We start from the raw sequence: 17,225 nt of genomic DNA on the forward strand, positions 1-17,225 counted from the left end.
GATCAGACCAGGCACCCAGGAGTCCTGAGAGAGCCTACAGGAAAAGGAAGGCCCTCAAGAATTGACCTACACCAAACTTCGAGGTGACTGACACCACATCTCTAGCTTTTAGTGAGTGGGGACTACTACGACCAGATTGGACTGAATGTAGAAAAATAAAGAAATGCAGTGCTGGGCACCAAGCACCATGGGGCAATTTGTACCTCACACACATACACACTACAAATTTGAATCATCTGTTTCGTAAGAATTTTCTTTCCGTGGAAGAATTATTCTACAGTAGCGCTGTCCACTAGAACTTTCCTTAATGACAGAAATGCTCTGTGTCTGTGCTATCCAATCCCACCCGCCACATGGGGCTACTGAGCATCTGAAATAGGCTGGATGTGACTGAGAAACTGAATTTTTATATTTTATTTAAACTTAACTAATTTAAATTTCAGTAGCCCCAGGTGGCTAGTGGCCACTTTACTGGAGAACACAGGTCAGTGACATGCTTCTTACTCTCTGCATAGTATTTTAGTGTACTGACACGGGAACTCTCCCCTACTAGTGAGCATTTTGTTAGTCTCCAGTGTTTCACCACTATAAACGATACTGCCACAAATACAGGTATCCTCACTGCCAAACTTTTGTACACATTGCAAACTATTTCACCGGGTTAAAGTGCTAGAAGTGGAATTGTGGAGTCAATGAGTAATTTCTGTTTTTAGGGTTTTCCTACATATTAGAATCACCCACTCAAAATAACACAGATGTGTACAGCATTTTACTTTTTTTCTTTTCTTTTTCTTTTTTTTTTTTTTGAGATAAGGTCTCACTCTGTCACCCAGGCTGGAGCACAACGGCACAATCTCAGCTCAATGCAATCTCCGTCTCCTGGGTTCAAGTGATTCTTCTGTCTCAGCCTCCCAAGTAACTGAGACTACAGGTGCACACCACTGCGCCCGGCTAATTTTTGTATTTTTAGTAGTGACGAGGTTTCGCCATGTTGCTCAGGCTGCCCAGCTCAAACTCTTGAGCTCAGGTGATCCACCTGCCTTAGCCTCCCAAAGTGCTGGGATAACAGGCATGAGCCACTGCACCCAGCTCATTTTACTTTTTACTAGCTGTTTTTATATCCTACATGATTCTAACTGGATTCTCATGACTATCATGTAAAAGCAGAGGGGCCAGGTAATGTCATCTCCTACATATAGACAAGGATATAAGCTGTGAGGCAGTATGTTGCTGGCTTGGGTGGGTCAGATGATTTTTACAGCCAACATCAAAGAATACAACCAGCATTCTGTGATGAGAGACTCCTTGTACTCGTAGATTAGTGTAACATGGGAAAATGCTTATGCTATATTCATAAGTGAAAAAAGCAGGACATGAAATTATATTCCATGTATGATCAAAACTATCTAAAATCAAACATAAATAAACCAATGTGTTAAAAATCTTTAGGTGATAAGACTGTATGTTATGTGTTTCTACCTTTTGTCCAAGTTTTTATAATAAGCCTATTACTAATCAATAACATTTAGTGAGCAATTATAAATAAAGTTAAGTGTGGCCAGGTGCGGTGTCTCGTGCCTGTAATCCCAGCACTTCGGGAGGCCGAGGTGGGCAGATCACGAGGTCAGTAGATCAAGATCATCCTGGCTAACGCAGTGAAACCCCGTCTCTACTAAAAATACAAAAAATTAGCTGGGCGTTGTGGCGGGCACCTGTAGTCCCAGCTACTCAGGAGGCTGAGGAAGGAGAATGGTGTGAACTCGGGAGGCAGAGCTTGCAGTGAGCCGAGATTGCACCACTGCACTCCAGCCTGGGAAATAGAGCGAGACTCCGTCTCAAAAAAATAAATAAATAAAATAAATAAAAATAAAGTTAAGTGTTTTACATGCGTTATCTTATTTAAAAATTTCTACATGGTAAGGACCATTATCATACCTATTAACAGACGAAGATGCAATGGATTTAAAAAGTTTAAGAAACCTAGCCAAGGTCAAGGCAAGGAGCTGGAATCTGAATCCAGACTGACTCACTCTAAAGCCTGTATTCTTAATTACCACATCAACGCCTCTCAAACTTTAATATGCACATTATCACTTGGGGATCTTGTTAAAATGCAGATTCTGATTCAGGTGATGCTGATGCTGTTGGTCTGTCAACCACACTAAGAGTAGCAAAGCTCTACACAATCCATATGGTAAAATCTTAAAAGAGAAAATACACTATACTCAACCAGGAACATGTTTTCTAATAATTATTTTGAACTTTATTTTTAGAGATGGGGGTCTTGCTATGTTGCCCAGGCTGATCTCCACTTCTGGCCTCAAGCGATCCTCCTGTCTCAGCCTCCGGAGTAGCTGGAATTACAGGCATGAGCCACCATGCCCGGCTCTGTTATCGAATAATTTAAATAATGTGAATGCTTAATAATATATAACAAAAATATGCCTTCTTCTCAGTAACCTCTAAGTCCTCTTTCCATCCATATGAGAGGCCTGAAGCTGCTCTCGCAAATTCCCACCAGCAGACGCCCCTTGGGCAGCCACTGGTGTCAGACTCACTAAGCCCAACTCAAAGTCAATCAACCTTCTCATCTCATTATCCTCATAGCTTCCATTAGTGAGCACTTCTGTAGATCCAGGGAGCAGGTGTGTGTAGGAAAGGCCCCTGGGGGCTCCCCAAGGAACTGGTCAGTCCCACCCACCATTCCCACTGCACACACCACCCAGTCCTCAGCACCTGATGAGCACTTCCCCATTCCCATAGACTTTACTTAAAACATTAGAACTATGTATTCTCTAAATATTTTAACCTTCCAAAATTTGGCAAGCACCAGCTAATTTTATACTTGACGAACCTTCAACACCCTTTCATTATGTTCCTAATTCTTCATGTCTTTTTATGTGGGATGATCAGATATTTGTTGTTTAATGAACCTTTTGTCATTTGCAGTAACCCTGTTTATCTATTTTAATGCTTAATGCTATGAAATTACTTATATGATACCATACAAGCAGTCCTTACATAATGGATTTTATTTCCTTAACTTTTCACTCTATTTATTTCTCTTGGATTTTACTATGTGTCCTAAAGTGAGCAGATACGTGATTTCTTTTAATAAGAGTAACATTTTGCTTTACATTTAGTCTTTAGTTGATGTATTTATATCGCCTTCCACTTCCCTTTAATGTTATATTTACTGATGTCCTTCCTTTCTGGAATCATTTGCGTGGTTTGACCAGCGAAGTTTTATTTCCTTTTAAAATAGACCAGAAGACAACCAACTGTTCCTTACTATTTCATGTGTTTAATACTGTTTTTTTTGTTTTGTTTTGTTTTGAGAGAGAGTCTCACTCTGTTGCCCAGGCTGGAGTGCAGTGGTGCAATCTCAGCTCATTACAACCTCCACCTCCCAGGTTCAAGTGATTCTCGTGCCTCGGCCTCCCAAGTAGCTGGGATTACAGGCATGTGCCACCATGCCCAGCTAATTTTTATATTTTTAGTAGAGATGGTGTTTCGCCATGTTGGCCAGGATGGTCTCGAAGTCCTGGCCTCAAGTTATCTGCCCGCCTCGGCCTCCCAAGGTGTAAGCCAGCGCACCTGGCCTAATACTGTTATTTTATAAAGCAGACCTGCTTTAATTTATTTCTTCTTGGTGAACTCTCCTACTTGTTAAGTAAACTATGTAAACTCCTTTCAAATGGAATTAAGATGCATAGCAGTTTTCATTAGACTGTCAGAAACCCTTTTGATATGTCACATGCTAGTCTCATAATGAATCTAATTTATCACCTGATTTAAAATTGCTATAATACATTGCCCTCTCAAAGGCCTCTTTTTCTCTGTCTTTTTAAGCCAAGAGATATCTTGTAAAGATCTTTCCAAGTCTTTGAAGATCAATGAGACTGTTCTAAACTCTAGCGAAGGAGAAGCAATTTTCACCAAAAGGCAAAGTTAGCTTGGCCAGGTAAATTTCATTCACCATGGCTTAGTCCGACTCTCCCAATTCCATCTCTTTTTCAAAGTCATAGACATGTCTTTAGTGATCCCCTTCATTCCTTCTTGTAGGTAACTTAGAGGAAATCCTACTGTGTGCGTGACACTATGCCAAGCACTGAACCAGGTTCTGGAGTATAACAACAAATAAGATAGACATCAAAAACACAATAGACTCCATCCCGCCTCATGGAGCTTTAGTCACACAGGAAAACAGAATTCTTTTTTCTGTTCAGGATTGTTGCCAAGTCACATTTTATGGGTACTTTTAAAAGATGCTGATGTTGCCCTTCAATTCTGGGCAGTGTTCCTTTCTCTGAATATATATATATATATATATTCATATTTTGTACCATCTCTGACTGTTCTGGTGTGCTTATTATTCAAAAACTGAACCCTATTATATTTTTGACATCTGTTAGCTTTTCTTGTATTGTCATTATCATTTACTTGAATAACATAAATGAACTCTGGGTATGCTAAACATTTATTATGTCACCACTGCCCTTCATAGAATCCACCGATGTTTATTGTTACACTGTAACACCTACAAGATTAGTTCTATCTTTCATTAATACCAAATATTCTTAATGTAAAAGTCATTCTTTCCAACTTTATCTCTTTTACAGTAGTAAGCATCAACTCATTCCAATCCTGCTTCCCCAGGTTCCTGCCGGCTGGGCTCACTTGCTAGTATCATACTTTTTAATCAAGCTTATGCCAATGTTTTTATCAATCTGTTTTTGAAACACCTTATTTAGTTCTGTTCTGGTTTCTCTTAGCATTAACCATTCTTTACAGCTTTAACTCTGATGAAATACCCTATGTTGCTAATCACTCTTCCCCTCCCCAAATTCCCCCAATTTTATTTTTATAATAAAAAAACAAGTTAAATTTAGAACTTTCCAAATCAATCAAGAGGCTTTTTTCAACAGACTGTGGAACTACAAGTGTGACTAGGGCTCATTTTTCAGCCATGTCCAATTAGTTTAACGACGCCTGGAGAACACTGCTCTGATTCAAGGCTAAAGCTGAAGGAAAATGTTCCAGTAATGCCATCAAAGAGGACATACTTCTGACATTCGCCAAGCCAAACTCACTGGGTCTTACAATAATGAGAAGCGATTTTTAATGCAATAAAATTAAACACCCTTTATGCTTTCATTTCTCTATGCCAACAAACACATAAGTGTCCCACTGCCACCTGGAACACTGGCACCTTAGGTTTGCAAGTCTTCTAAATCAAGTTATTCATAAATTCCACATCCTTGCAGCACCCGGATGCCCAAGGCCTGTTCCAGAGTAAGCTAAAGGGCCTGCCCTCCCTCCCTGTGGCCGCTCTCCAGGACAGAGACAACATCGTCTGCACACTGAGCTATTTGTCTGTCAAAAATCACAGTTGGATTTGGGCAACAGCGAATTCACCCAATTTATCACCCGTCTCTTGATATCACAATGACTCAATAAAAGGAGAGTCTGGTTCTCAGGTCTCTGGAAAGGCCTTGAGAGTAAGTTTAAAATCCTGGGGTTCACTCTGCTCTGCCTGTAGCTAACAATTTACAGGCCTGTGGCATTACTTTCTCACAAGGCACCACTGCCTACTTTCTCACAAGAGCCCCTTAGTTTGAAGCAACAAGGTGGGGCCAATCATTTCTAGTTTCTTTCTGGAGCAACATGTTAAAATTTCAGCTTCCACAATAAAGAACATCAATCTCTAGTTCAGGAAACGTTCTCTTATACATGGACCATATAAGCTTAAGCTCAGGGTCAGAAAGTAATTTTAAAAATACTTTAATTTCTCTTTCGATATAAGGCATTATCATCAGTACTGTATCTTTGTCTAGAAAATATATTTCCAGACTTTTTGAACAATGGGCCCTTCTATTTGGCACCCAGCACTATTTGAGGGAAGTGCTGAAAAGAAATTGCTTTTGGTTGGTATTGTAACAAAATATTCCCATAAAGGGGGGAGGGAAACTGTCTCCATCATTAATACATTCAAAGGCAAGTGTCATGGTGCTGAAATAACTTGTTTATTCTTATTTTTGTTTAATAAATTGAGTCTCTGCAAAAGCCAATTTAAACACCTATACTGATACGTTCTCCACATAGGAGAACAGCAGAACAGCAGTTTCCATCTGCCAAAGACAGGCCATTTGAGTAGAATCAACTTGAGGCGCCCCCCACTCCAATGGCTCTCTAACAAATCATTCTATCCAACACGATAAGCATGGAGTCAATATTGACATCCCTATGCAATGCTGGAATGCTCCAGCACAAGGTAGATGGTGCGATTCTTCTCCCAACACATACAGACTTGGAGTTCTATTCTATACCAAAGCAGCAGGCCCAGTGGTTAAGAGACCAAGTCTAAGTCACGCAGACTCACGTGCCAATTCTGAAACAATCTCTTACTGGTCAAAGGTTTAGGAAAGTTACTGAACCTTTTAGTTTCCTCATCTATAAAACAGTAAAGCATACTACCCACCTGAATAAACTGCTCTGAAAATGAAATAAGATCCACCAGCAGAGAAAGCATTAAATAAATTATAGTATGTACACACACCAGAAAGCTGTTTTTAAAAGAATGGGTAGGTATATAAGAGCAGAAAGAAAGATGGCCAAGAAGACACTTTTATTTGATGTTGTAATATCTCTGACATCAGGATGTACCTAATGGCCAGCTGCATCTTCTAAAAGCACGGGGTGGGCGGAAGCTATGATTTATTGGTCACTAGCAGTGCCTGGGTAAACTTGGTCACAGCTGTTCCTATTTCGTCACTTCCCTCCAGTTAGGTGCATGGCTGGTGCTGCACAGGTTGAACTGACCTGCTATTTAGAATGTCCTTCAAAAGATGATGTTAAAATGTGGCATTGAAATGAAAAATTAAACACATTTGTGTATACACAAAGAGGCAGGGAAACAGCATGAATTTGATAATAGTGAAGCGAATATCTCTCACTGCAAGAAATTACCATAATTCCATATTTTCTTGCAAAGCAAAGGCCAGAGCTTTAAGAGAATTAAAAGAGGAAAACACAAACAACTGAAGGTGTATCAGCTGTGCTTCTGAGATAGCAGCAAAAGCGGTGTCTGTTCAAGAGCCGAGCAAAGCAAGGGAAGGTGAGGGAAACTGCCAAATTGCTTGGGAATAACTGAAATGTCTAAACAACAGGAGACAGATGTGACCCATTCACACGGCTCAAAATAAAATTGATGAAATATAGTACTTGAGTTAAAAAGCCAGCCAAAAAACTACAAATAGGGACAAGAAGGAGCTCATTAAATTATGTCTCTGTGTGTGTGTACCTGTATATAATTATAAATCCATGTTAAAGCTAAATTGATATATACCAGACAATTCACAGTAGTTACTTAAGGGAGGGGAGAGAAATGCGAAAGGAAGCTGAAGGAAGATTTTAATGTTTTATTATATTGCCATTACTTCGAATTTGTATGAATTTTGTATCATAAGCACGTACTCAGTCTGTGTTTTTTTTTTTTTTTTTTTGAGACAGAGTCTCACTATGTCACCTAGGCTGGAGTCAGTGGCACAATCTCGGCTCACTGCAATCTCCACCTCCCGGGTTCAAGTGATTCTCCTGCCTCAGCCTCCCAAGTAGCTGGGATTACAGGTGCATGCCACCACTCCTGGCTAACGTTTTGCATTTCTAGAAGAGACGGGGTTTCACCATGTTAGCTAGGATGGTCTCGATCTTCTGACTTCGTGATCCGCCCACCTTGTCCTCCCAAAGTGCTGGGATTACAGGCATGAGCCACTGCGCCCGGCCCCCGTGTATTATTTTTGCAGTGTTTGTAATTCAAGAAGTTTACAACAAAATAAGACACATACAGTGCTTGCCACCCTGCCAGAGTAAACCTTCAATGAATGGGAGCCACTCTCACTCTTCTAGACACCACAAAAGAAAAAGTATCATAGCCATTTAATATACGATCCCAGTCCCTCGAGGAGTTTTCAATCTAGTAGGATTTAGAAGGTAAGAGAGGTTTTACATATACAGTATATATATAACCAGGGTATACACACACACATGCACACACATATATACTGTGTATGACCATAAGGTAAAGAAGGCTATTGTCCAAAAGCCACAGAAGACATTTGCAGCTCAAACCTCAGAAGCCTAGAGCTAGAAAAGTCACAGAGCACCAATACACGTATACCAGTATTTTATCTTGAAAGCTAAAGATGCAGACTAGGACATGCGTCATCACCTCTGAAACCTGTTCAAGAATGACACATTGATTAAATATCCCTGAAGACGCAATACCCATGTTTGCCTGGGCACCGTGACATGTTCACAGCTCTGTGTTCCCATCAAGGTCCAAGATCCATCAGTACATATCCTGTTTAGAAATGCCTCTGAGATAACACTGGCGGAGAGCCTCTACCCTTCCCAGATAGCGAAGAAGGTCAACAATCCCATTTCTATCAGTGGGTCATTTGGGTCTTCATGGGCAAAGAACAAGTTTTACATGGCTTTGCCTACCCCTGGAAATAGACACAGTGCCTGGGTGTTGCAGAGATGATGGCACAATGACAAACGACCAAATAAAATATTAAGAAATTTCTAATTATCCAAAGACAAAGAAAATGACATTTGCACACTCAGGAAGCTAGAGCTCCTCAGTAGAGAAGGCTTTTCCAAGAGGGCATGGTTTCAGATAAATGGGACTGAACTGAAACAATGTGCACTTCTCCCCAGGAAGCCATCGTCCTCCTCTGGGTGCCACCTTGCATCCTGTGAATTCACGCCCAAAAGAGGACAGCTGCAGATAAGTTATGTGGCTAGTCTGAAGAGAGGTGGAAGTACAATTCTTAAGGAAGGTTTGGAACAGAGCAAGGCAAAACGACAGCTGGCAGGAAAGGTGTCTTAAAGGAACTGAAGTGTTATAAAGCGACACAGAGCAACAAAGAGACTTTAGAGAAAAAAGTGTAAGACGAAAACTTCTAAAAACACACACACACACAGCTTGCCGCCAGTAGAGATGATTTTCCCAAGCGCCTGCAGAACGAATCAAGTTGTAAGGCCTTTTGATGGCAAGGGAGAAGGAATTATGGGGCGGGAAAGGGGAGCCGAGAAGAACAATACCTACTCTGTGGAGTGGAGGAAGGGGAACTTCCAGGGTTAGGATTTCAACACAAGACTTCCAAGGCAATCTGGCAGCTTGTGCTCCTATAGCCCTCAGGGCTGGTGAACCTCCCAGGTTTAACATTCAGGGAACCAGGTGGCTTTTGGTGTCAGCTGTCACCTGCCTGTCACCTGCTTTCTCTGCACATGTCTCTCCCAAGGAAACCACGTATAGAAAATTCCAGAAGTTTTCACTCTGACACAAGAGGAAAGCGAGAGGGAAAGGGTCAGTGCTGAGGGCATTTCTGGTTAAGAATGGGTTTTCCCATGGAACTGTGTGGCTACAAAACATAAAGCCAAAGCCCAAAGGCCCTTGGGAGTAGGACAGCATCTTGACCCCCTGCATCCAGAAGACACACTCAGGATGCACAGTAATAATGCTCAAGATGCACGGCAAGGACACTTGCTCACGCTAGACCAGGGGTTCTCAACTAGGGGCAACGTGGCAATGTCGGGAGGCATTTTTGGCTGTCACCGCTGTGGGTGAAGAGGAAGCCAGTACAGGCATCGAGAACTAGTGATGCTGCTGTGACCATCCCGCAATGCACAGGACAACCCCCACAACAAAGAGCTATCCAGGCCAAGGTGTCGTTGGTACCAAGGCTGAGAAACCCTGCCTGAGACTAACCCCATCTCTGCAACCACCTCCAAAAGCCCTAAGAATCCTACCCCAAGTAAACTTTTGCTCTCCCCCTGAACAAGCAGTTACTCTGTCATAAAAGTCCACGTACTATCTTAAGATATATTAAACATCAAGCCAATGATGTGACAAGCAAATATGGCATATCAAAAGTACCTGGCTGCTCTCCCAGCAAACATCTTCAAGGTACTCTTTAGCATCCAAGTGAGTAGATTTTTTCACAATAGAAGGCAGTTACATATATATGCGCGCGCGCGCGCGCGCCCACACACACACACACACACACACACACACACACACACACACACACGATCAGCCATCTTAAAAATCTCCCTGGTTGTCAGGTAGAGGCACTGGCATAACAACAACAACAAAACTGCATGGTTAGAACGGTCCAAGCATTTCCTAAATATTTCTAAGACAGAAAGAGGGGAAAGAACAAACAAGAAAACCCAACAACCAAAAATAGATCTGTCCCTGGGGCAATCCCATAGCTAAAAACAGTTCCATCACTCCAAAGCATGTCCATGGTGGAAAGTACCTTATTTTTTTAATTCTAAAATACAATAAACACATTTTAAGGGGGGAATATGAATTTAGAGCTCAAAGAATGAAAACGAACCCCCATGTAACTACAATTCGGGTCAAGAAATCGAACCCTGGCTGGTATCATCTCCCCGCCTAGTGTTTGTCACTCACCCACGCACACAGCAAAAGGACCAGAGTTATCCTGAAAAAGTTTCATCTTCGCATAAGGATTGAGATGTATTTTATGTATTTACCATGAACACCAAAGTGTCCTGCAGAGAAAGCTGATGTCTCTACTGAATAACTCCTGGGCAGTGACCACAAAGTGAACAGATTTGGGGAGGGCGAGCATTCATGTAAACAATCTCACTGTGTCAATCTGCAAGAGCACTGTGGCGGAAAGCCATGGAAGCATGGTGCAGGAAGCCTGGAAACAGAGTGGGAACAGCCCAGGTTGGGGACAAGGAGAAGCTCAAGTTAGAATCTAGGCTTCAGCCTTTATTGTGGTACCCTGGGTATTATCAGTCTCTCCTGAACCACACAATGATTTCCTGCCACATGATATCCTTGGCAAGTTTCAATGGGATCACGTGCTTAAAGTAATGAGCAAAGCATCTCACACACAGGAGATGCTTCACTAATAGTGGGTTCCCTCTCTTTCCCTTGCCCACACAAACAGGCAAGGTTGTAAAGGCCAATTCTTTTTTCTTTCTTTCTTTCTTTCTTTAATTGAGGCAGTCTTGCTCTGGAGTGCAGTGGCGCGAACTTGGCTTACTGCAACCTCTGCTTCCCAGGTTCAAGCGGTTCTCCCACCTCGGCCTCCGGAGTAGCTGGGATCACAGGCACACGTCACCACGCCTGGCTAATTTTTGTATTTTTAGTAGAGAAGACGGTTTCACCATGTTGGCCAGGCTGGTCTCAAACTCCCGACCTCAAGTGATCCACACATCTTGGCCTCCCAAAGTGCTGGGATTACAGGTGTGAGCCATTACTCTGGCTTAAGGCCAATTCTTTAATATGAAATTAGTTGATTATAAGTGTTCCTAAACTCCAAATTCTCTAAACTGCTTTACAAAGGTGACAATACAAGTCCACTTTCAATTTATCCTGCAGACTAGCTGAAAGGTGTCTAAACCACTCTTCGAGGCCGAGAATTTACCACCCCACCCTCTCCTACTCACATCACATCTCTCTCCCTCCCCCACTTATCCCAGAGTAAATGGCCTAAGTCGGCTGTCAGGAAAAAACATCTCACACCCCAGTAGGGAGCCTTAGTCACATCTCTTTGAAGATGAAAAGCAACAAGGTGTGTTTATTTGTACTCTGGCGTACAAGGCCTCTTTCAGGCCTCATCTTCCCGAGCTGAGCTGTGCTGAGCCGTGCACAGCTACTCAGCTAGTTAAAAACATTAAAACCCGCCCCTCACACCGTTAAGCAGATCTTTCCAGGAGAAAAGGTCAATACTCACTCCTGGGAAAATCGAGCCTTTTCACTGATAGAGAATGTCAGGAAGTCTAGGCAAAGGTCAGTCCTGGAGGAAGTGAGAAGACGGACCACCATCCAGCATGGCTGCCTTTAGAAATGACTGGAGCCCTACGCACTTAAACCCACTGAGTCCACCCACATGCAGGAAAACTGGACATCAGACGACGTGACTTGGGCTGAGTCTCTCTCGCAGGATACATTAAAAAATAGCAATGGTGAAAATCAATGCTTCACTTCCCTAACACAAATAAAAACAAAGGAAGAAAAAAATACGAAAGGTGTCTGAGAAGGTTCCTGAATAAAAAAAGCCTCCAAACTGCTCTTGGAATGTCAGCGGCTTTCCAGCCCCACAAAGACTCAGGACTCTAACTACGGTTCAACCTTGACCCCGGGATTCTTTCACAGACTATCAGATGGAGACAGAAATCCAAAGTCTTGGCTTTTACAATCTCTCTTGTTTTATCAACTTCCCAGAAGAGGATCGAAGCATAGGCTATAGGATGGAGGGGTAGGGTCTCTGGCTATGAAACCCAAACTGAACCAAACAGGCTTTTCTTATGGGATGGGAGCCCAGGAGCATCTGGTTGACATTAGGAAAAATGACCAGCCCTGTTTCTGGCAACACTTGGGTCAAAGTGAAATCCATGCTAAAAAGATGACACTTAACCTAACATGAAAGATGCACACACTCCAACCTGCCTAGATGTTTCTAAGGCAGCAACTGTAAAGGTCACTCAAAGCCCACAGATAATGGAAAACTCACTAGGGACAGTTGGGCTATTCCTCCCCCTACCCGTCCGCTCCCCACTATGACCATTTTATTTATTTTAGCCCTATTTTAGATGTACACACACACATTAAATAGCCACTGCTGACCAGACAGGGACAAAATTAACTTTACAACTATTTTTACAGAGATGGAGACTCAACTAAAGCAACCCAGTACCAACTGGGAGATGCAATAAGTAAGTTTCCATTTGGCCACAGTGGCTCTCCCAGGACACACACAAGAGCCAGCTTCCATACTGTCCTTCTCAGGTGCTATGAGGGGACACACCACAGCTACACAAATTGAATTTGTGAATCCAAACAGGTCTTCATGTCTGTAGACGCCCTGGAAATCGACCTGCTCTAACAGCCTCCAAACAATTCACACCTGCTCCTGGCTGCCCAGTGTCCTGTGAGAACTCTCTCCCCAGGTGGACTAATTTAAGGGCACTCTCACCCAGACCTGGTTAAAAATCCACAGCAGTCACCAGGAGGTCTAGCCCCTCCCTGGAAGCCCAGCAAACCCACAAGCATCTAAGTGGGGTATCAGAGGAGTGGAGATAGTGTCATGGGTCTGAGAGCAGGACAGGCTGCCCAGTGGGCTGTGAGGATGCCCAGGACCAGGGACATCAAGGAAGAGAGATTTCCCTTTAACGCATTCATACCTCCAAGGCACAGCTAAGAATGAAGTGAGCCTCAACTTGGCAAACCCACACACCACCAAAGACACCTCGACAGCCAAGCTGCTAGAAGCACTTGGCAAAATAAGGCAGTTATTAGACATGTGGATGGCACAAACACCAGGCAAGCAAGATTCTGCTGAAGAAAGTTCACTGGGCCCTGTCACCCACATTCTGGGCATCAGATGCCCAGAAATAAACGTCAAGGGGCCAAGGGCGGGCCCAGCCCAGGAGGGACAGCTGACAGCTGTGGGCGGCGGGCAGGGGCAGAGGAGGAAGGGCTCCCAGGCTGGAATTCGGATCATGCCCACATCAGCAGAAAAGTTCCTGGGAACAACACGCTGTCTGGAAGGGAAGGAGGCTTGCTACGGTCCAGGCCCCGGGATGCACACGCGGTGGTGATGCCAGGTTCAAAGGGCCGCCGGATGAAGCCCCGTGTCCTCTCCCAGGGCCCCTCGCCGGTCAGGGCGCCCATCGCGGGGCAAGTAGGGTGGTCAGACGTCTTAAATAAAGCTTCGGTTCCCAGGATCAGTGGGAAAAATGAAGAATTCCCAGAACCGGCCCTGCTTCAACTCACTTTACCCAAACCAAGCAGTCCCAGAGAGGAATGAAAGGAAGCAGCTTTGCCACTCTCTCCGCGGTGCAGGTGGGGAAACTGAGGCACGGAGTGCAACGCCAGAGACTCGGGAAGAGGCCCAGAGGAGGCTAATGCAGCCGCGCGCGCCCAGGCGTCTGGGAAGATGAGACCAGGGAAGAGTTCTCTCCTCTCCTTTCCTCTCCCCGCCTCCGTTCCTCAGCACACACAACACACACACACAGCCACACTCGAGCTACGCCCAATCCGGGCAGCCGCCGGGCTCCCCAGACCCGGACTGCACACAGAGCTCCGCCCGCGCACACAGCACAACACGACCCGGCGCGCACGCCCGCACAATAGGACGGCGCGCACCCCGCGGCGGCCCCTCGGCAGGGTCCGGGCCAGCCCGGCGCCGGGGTCCGCCCTCCGCGCACACCCACGCCCGGAGAGCGGCCTGCGCCCGGGAGGGGACGCGATGGCACCCGGCCGCTGCGCCCCGCGCCCCGCGCCTCACGGGAAGTTCGCCGGCCGCCCCCCGACTCACCCGCGGCGCTGCTCAGCAGCAGGCACAGCGGCCCCAGCAGCCACATGGCGCGGCCGCCGCTCCCGCTGCCCGGCGCCGTCGCTGCCCCCGCGGCCTCGGCGCTGACCCCGCCCCTCGCCGCGCCGGCCCCGCCCTCCGGCCTGTCCCTCCTCCCTCCCGCCCGCCCCGGGCCCGGCCCCGGCCCGGCCCCGCTAAGTTTTGCAAGCGCTTGGGCTGCGCGTGGCCACCCGCATGTTACCCTGGGTGTCCTGACTCCGAGGGGCCGCCGAGCGGGGCGAAGGGTTCAGCCTTTCGATCTCTCGTCGCCTCCCTGGTCTGGCCGCGGGGATCTTCTAACAGCCTGGGCTCTGTTATCTGCTTCCTTTTGTCCCTCTCATTTCTGCCTTTGCTTCCACACCCAGCGAGATGCAGCGCCCAGACCAAAACTTGAGTTCTTTACTCAAACTACAAAGTGAGTTTACTACCGAGAGAGAAAAAGTTAAAATAAAGGGCCAAATCTTATGAGAAAATTGTAGTATATTTTTAGTAGCGAGTGTGGAATACCAGTGCTTCTCAAACTTTAATATGCATCCGGCACACTTGACGATCTTGTTAAAATACTGACTCTGGTTCAGTAGATCTGGCGTGGAGCCTGAGATTCTGCATTTTTAACAACATCGTGGCTGATTCCAAGGCTGATGATCCGGGAGCCACAGGTAAGAGCAGCTGACACCTTCCATGCACACAGCGTGGACCACATGAGTTATTTTGTCTGCATAGTGTCCACCTTGACCTGTTGAACGTTTGGGACCCAATTTGGAAAAAATAAAATTAAAAAAAGGAAAAGGTCATGAAAGGCAGATACCCAAATGCAAAAAATATAGCTGCACCAATGCAATTGCTTCCAGAGGGCACTGGTGAAAAGCCCCAAAAGACTTAGATGGTGCTCCACTATCTCTGACCCCCCACCCAAAAAAAGCAAAAGCAAAAGACTAATGCAAATAATTGCCAAAAACTGGAAACAACTCAAGTGTCCATCAATTGATAAATGGATCAATAAATTAAAACTTTTGGGGGCAGTGCGACTGTTCTAATCTTGATTATAGTGGTAGTTACACAACTGTATACATTTGTCAAAACAATAGAACTGCATCCCTAAAATCCACCCCTCAAAAAGGTTAAGTTTATTTACACAAACTCCACCTGGCTGAAAGAAAGGGGAAGGTATGGGTACAGAGGCAGTTATAAAAGGGATGCCTGCATCAGGTTTTGGGATGCCCTGGAGACATCCTCAAGGGTGTTAAGATTCAATTACTTTACTTTGTAATTGCCTGCTGTAGTCTGGAAACATAAAGGCTAAAATGGATCAGGTCAAAATTTAAAAATACCAATGATGGTTCAAGGTAATGAGAAAATGTGATGTGAGGGAGGAAAGTTTAACAAGTTCCATAGTTTGTAGTACATATGGAAAATATAAATCAATTATCTAAATTATTTGGCATTCAGGGCTTTTATCCTGGGATTGATGAATATTAAGGAGATCGTCCCATGGGCTTGAAGGAATTTTAAAGCCCTTAAAATTTGATGCAAAATGTCCTGTGCATGTGGGTATGTGCATTGTTCCAGGAAGCTTGTTGGGAAGAGGCCTCCTGCCTTTGATATTAATATCTGAGGAGGCAGATAAGCAAATAATTTCTCCTACAGCTGCTCATTTGCCTCCAAACATTAGGGATATGGAAAGATAATGCAACTGACCCACTGCTATAGTTCTTGTTTCCTCAGGTTTCTTTGGACACATCAACTTCCTTACTTTGCAAGTTTGACTCTGACTCTCTCATTCTCTCTCTCTCACATACACACAGGCACACATGCTTTTAAATATATTAATGTCTTTGAAATCATTTGGACTAATGTAAAACCTTATTTAAGGTCAACTGTTGTTTTTATTTATTTATTTATTTATTTATTAAACAGAGTCTCACTCTGTCGCCCAGGCTGGAGCACAGTGGCACATTTCGGCTCACTGCAACCTCCGCCTCCCGAGTTCCAGGGATTCTCCTGCCTCAGCCTCCCGAGTAGCTGGGAGTACAAGTGCCCACCACCATGCCCAGTTAATTTTTGTATTTTTAGTAGAAACAGGGGTTTCACCATGTTGGCCAGGCTGGTCTCGATCTCCTGACCTCGTGATCCGCCTGCCTCAGCCTCCCAAAGTGCTGGGATTACAGGTGTGAGCCACCATGCCTGGCCCAACTGTTGTTTTTATAATTATACTAAGTCACTGCCAACCTTCTCCTCACCATATAAGCTAGGCAGGAGATGAAACTATTCTTTATACTTTATTACTCTCCTTTTTCCCAGTTCTTTAGAATTCCAAGCAGAAGACATTCAGTTTCCAGGAAATGTGAGAGGTTTCACTGCTAATTGTTTAGGTCCTATGGAGCCAATCAATCTTTTTCAAGATTGGTTTAATAAACATCAAAAACAAAGGCTTTATGTCTCTTATTTACCAAGAGACACTCTGACCATGCATGTGTGCTTCTGACACGGTTTCACATTGCTGAAGGAGGGAAGAAAGAATGTTGTCTCTCTGTGGGCCTCCATACAATGCTCTGTAGTTTGCAAACCTTTTCTCGTTTACTCCCCACAGCAGCCCCTGCAACATTACAGGTGAAAATAGCACAAACTGAACTTGTGGTGTGTCTGAGATCTGCTCCTATGCTCATTTCACTTGCCACAAACTAGCTCTGTGACTTTGTGCAAGTTATTAGCCTCTCTGAGTCCTAGTTTCCTTATCTGTAAAATGGAGATTACAGTATCACCTGGATCTTAGGGTTGCTGTCCAGGATTTAAAAAGATAATCTATATAAAGTCTCTGGC

At 44.4% G+C, this 17,225-nt stretch overlaps 1 protein-coding gene across 4 annotated transcripts in view; it reads right to left on the bottom strand.

Annotated features, from left to right (window-relative positions):
- LDLRAD3 (low density lipoprotein receptor class A domain containing 3) overlaps positions 1 to 14,471 on the bottom strand; it is a 299,191-nt gene extending 284,720 nt beyond the window's left edge. For 2 of the 4 annotated variants that reach the window (XM_032166258.2, XM_032166257.2), the window contains exon 1: positions 14,370 to 14,471. In XM_032166258.2, the coding sequence (XP_032022149.1) occupies positions 14,370 to 14,415 (46 nt within the window). In that variant the 5' untranslated portion in view covers positions 14,416 to 14,471. The remainder of the gene's footprint in view (positions 1 to 14,369) is intronic. The other 2 variants (XM_032166260.2, XM_032166259.2) reach the window with 2 other exon arrangements.
- Positions 14,472 to 17,225: the final 2,754 nt, after the last annotated feature.

The sequence above is a fragment of the Hylobates moloch genome, unplaced genomic scaffold (genome assembly GCF_009828535.3).
Source record: "Hylobates moloch isolate HMO894 unplaced genomic scaffold, HMol_V3 SCAFFOLD_11, whole genome shotgun sequence".
NCBI lineage: Eukaryota > Metazoa > Chordata > Mammalia > Primates > Hylobatidae > Hylobates > Hylobates moloch.